Source organism: Jatropha curcas, chromosome 7 (assembly GCF_041381405.1).
Source record: "Jatropha curcas cultivar XTBG-Jc1 chromosome 7, XTBG_Jcur_1.0, whole genome shotgun sequence".
NCBI classification, from domain to species: domain Eukaryota; kingdom Viridiplantae; phylum Streptophyta; class Magnoliopsida; order Malpighiales; family Euphorbiaceae; genus Jatropha; species Jatropha curcas.
In genome coordinates, this window is record NC_143157.1 from 21,252,852 (window position 1) to 21,255,528 (window position 2,677).

General features: G+C 34.3%; 1 protein-coding gene across 1 annotated transcript; it reads left to right on the forward strand.

Annotated features, from left to right (window-relative positions):
• The first annotated feature begins 761 nt into the window (after nucleotides 1-761).
• On the forward strand, nucleotides 762-2,396 carry CYP726A21 (cytochrome P450 71D11-like). The gene is made up of 2 exons (NM_001308748.1): nucleotides 762-1,664; nucleotides 1,788-2,396. The coding sequence occupies exons 1-2, from the start codon at nucleotides 762-764 to the stop codon at nucleotides 2,394-2,396; spliced, it is 1,512 nt and encodes a 503-aa protein (NP_001295677.1).
• The last annotated feature ends 281 nt before the right edge of the window (nucleotides 2,397-2,677 follow it).

Sequence of the window (2,677 nt, forward strand, 5' to 3'; positions counted from 1 at the left end):
GATAACAAATTCACTTTTGAAATTGATAATATATAATGGATATAGCATGAAACAATTACTAGGTCTTTTTTTCCCATATTTTTATTTCTTTTAAATTTTGATTTCAAATATGAATAAATTATTTAATTTATGTTTAAAACCCCATTTTTAGAATTTTTTATTAATTAATTAAATTATAAATTTTATGAAATTATCAAGTGTTACTAAAATTTTCAAAGAAGCCTTAAGGTGTTTCAAATTAATAAAAAAATAATAATAATAAGACACGTTCAAAGATATATGGATTTTGGACATGGGTACCGTAAATATGATAGACATTTTAAGATGGCTGTACTTCTTGAAACGCAATAAATGTCAAAACAGACTTTGTAGGTGTGTACATATATTACAGAATTCTGGAAAATTGCCCTCTATTTTCTAGGGAAATTTCCCTACCCAAAAACATGCAAATGTGTTTTAACTAAATACTGTTCTCACTGTAGAACTCCAATCCTTCCAATTCTTCTTCAAGCTTTCTAACCAAAATAGGATCATTCTGACCCTCCGCCGTAACAATGGAAATTTCTCCAACCATCAAATTTGAAGCTTTTTCTATCCTTACGTTCGACGTCCATGACAGACTAATTGACGGTTTCTATTTTTAAATTCATTTAAAAGCTGTCTCTACCTTATAAATATGCAAATATGGTTAACGAACCACGACACAACAATCTCAGTTTTCTCTACTTCATTCCTCTCCATAATCAAATAGTATTCTCACTATGGAACAACAAATCCTCTCTTTTCCAGTTCTTTTCAGTTTCCTTCTTTTTCTTCTGGTCCTATTAAAAGTATCTAAGAAATTATCCAAACATGATTCCAACTCTCCTCCAGGACCATGGAAATTACCTTTCTTAGGTAATATTCTCCAGCTCGCTGGTGATCTCCCTCACCGCCGAATAACGGAGTTGGCCAAAAAATACGGACCGGTAATGAGTATTAAACTTGGTCAGCATCCTTATCTTGTTGTTTCTTCGCCGGAAACAGCCAAAGAAGTAATGAGAACCCAAGATCCCATTTTCGCTGATCGACCGCTTGTCCTTGCGGGAGAATTAGTGCTTTACAACCGAAATGACATAGGTTTTGGGCTGTACGGAGATCAATGGAGACAAATGAGAAAATTTTGCGCATTGGAATTACTTAGCACAAAACGAGTACAGTCGTTTCGATCCGTAAGAGAAGAAGAAATTGCAGAGTTTGTAAAATCTCTGCGATCAAAAGAAGGAAGTTCTGTTAATCTGAGTCATACTTTATTTGCTTTAACAAACTCTATAATTGCAAGAAATACTGTCGGCCATAAAAGCAAAAATCAAGAAGCGTTGCTGAAAATTATTGATGATATAGTTGAGTCACTGGGAGGTCTCAGTACAGTTGATATCTTTCCTTCCTTAAAATGGCTACCTTCAGTCAAAAGGGAAAGGTCAAGAATTTGGAAATTGCATTGTGAAACAGATGAGATTCTTGAAGGTATCTTAGAAGAGCATAAAGCGAACAGGCAGGCCGCAGCTTTCAAGAACGACGATGGGAGCCAAGCTGATAATCTTCTTGATGTTCTTTTGGATCTTCAGCAAAATGGAAATCTTGAAGTTCCTTTAACTGACGTCAACATCAAAGCAGTAATCCTTGTTAGTATATATTATCTTCCTCTTTTTAGAGTTTAACTGGCTCTTATTGAAATTTGGTGCTTCAACTGGCGATTGCTTGCTTTTTGATTGCTCCTAATTAGGCTTCTATTCCAATAATTGCAGGGTATGTTTGGCGCTGGAAGCGACACATCCTCCAAAACAACAGAATGGGCAATGGCGGAGTTGATGAAAAATCCGGAAATAATGAAAAAGGCACAAGAAGAATTGCGGAGTTTGTTTGGTGAAAGTGGATACGTTGATGAAGCAAAACTTCACGAAATAAAATGGTTGAAGTTAATTATTAATGAAACATTGAGATTACATCCTGCAGTTACATTAATTCCAAGGCTTTGCAGGGAAAAGACCAAAGTTAGTGGATATGACGTTTATCCTAATACTAGGGTTTTCATAAATACATGGGCAATCGGAAGAGATCCTACAATTTGGAGTGAACCTGAGAAATTCGTTCCGGAGAGATTTATTGATAGTTCAATTGATTATAGGGGCAACCATTTTGAATATACTCCATTTGGTGCAGGAAGAAGAATATGCCCTGGAATGGCATTCGGTATGGTTAATCTAGAGATTTTCCTTGCAAATTTGCTATATCATTTTGACTGGAAACTTCCTAAAGGAATAACTTCGGAGAATCTTGACATGACTGAGAATTTTGGAGGAGTTATCAAAAGAAAACAAGACCTTGAATTGATTCCCGCACCATTCCGTCCTTAATTTCAATATACCCATCTTTTGCATGCAGAAAAGATATGTAGTTTGTAGTTTTATTGGTTTTATTTCTTCATTTGCATTGTACCAAAAATAACTGTTGTGGGGTGTAATAAATTGAATAATGTCAATGAAATATATTCTTTTTCTAGCTCTAAAATATAATGATTTCGATAAGATTTATTTTTCTCAGATTTTATCACATTTCTTCCAAAAAGCCGAATAATAATAATAATAATAATAACCAAAGAATTTTTTAATTTCCAATCAAGTGTGTTTTGGTTGGT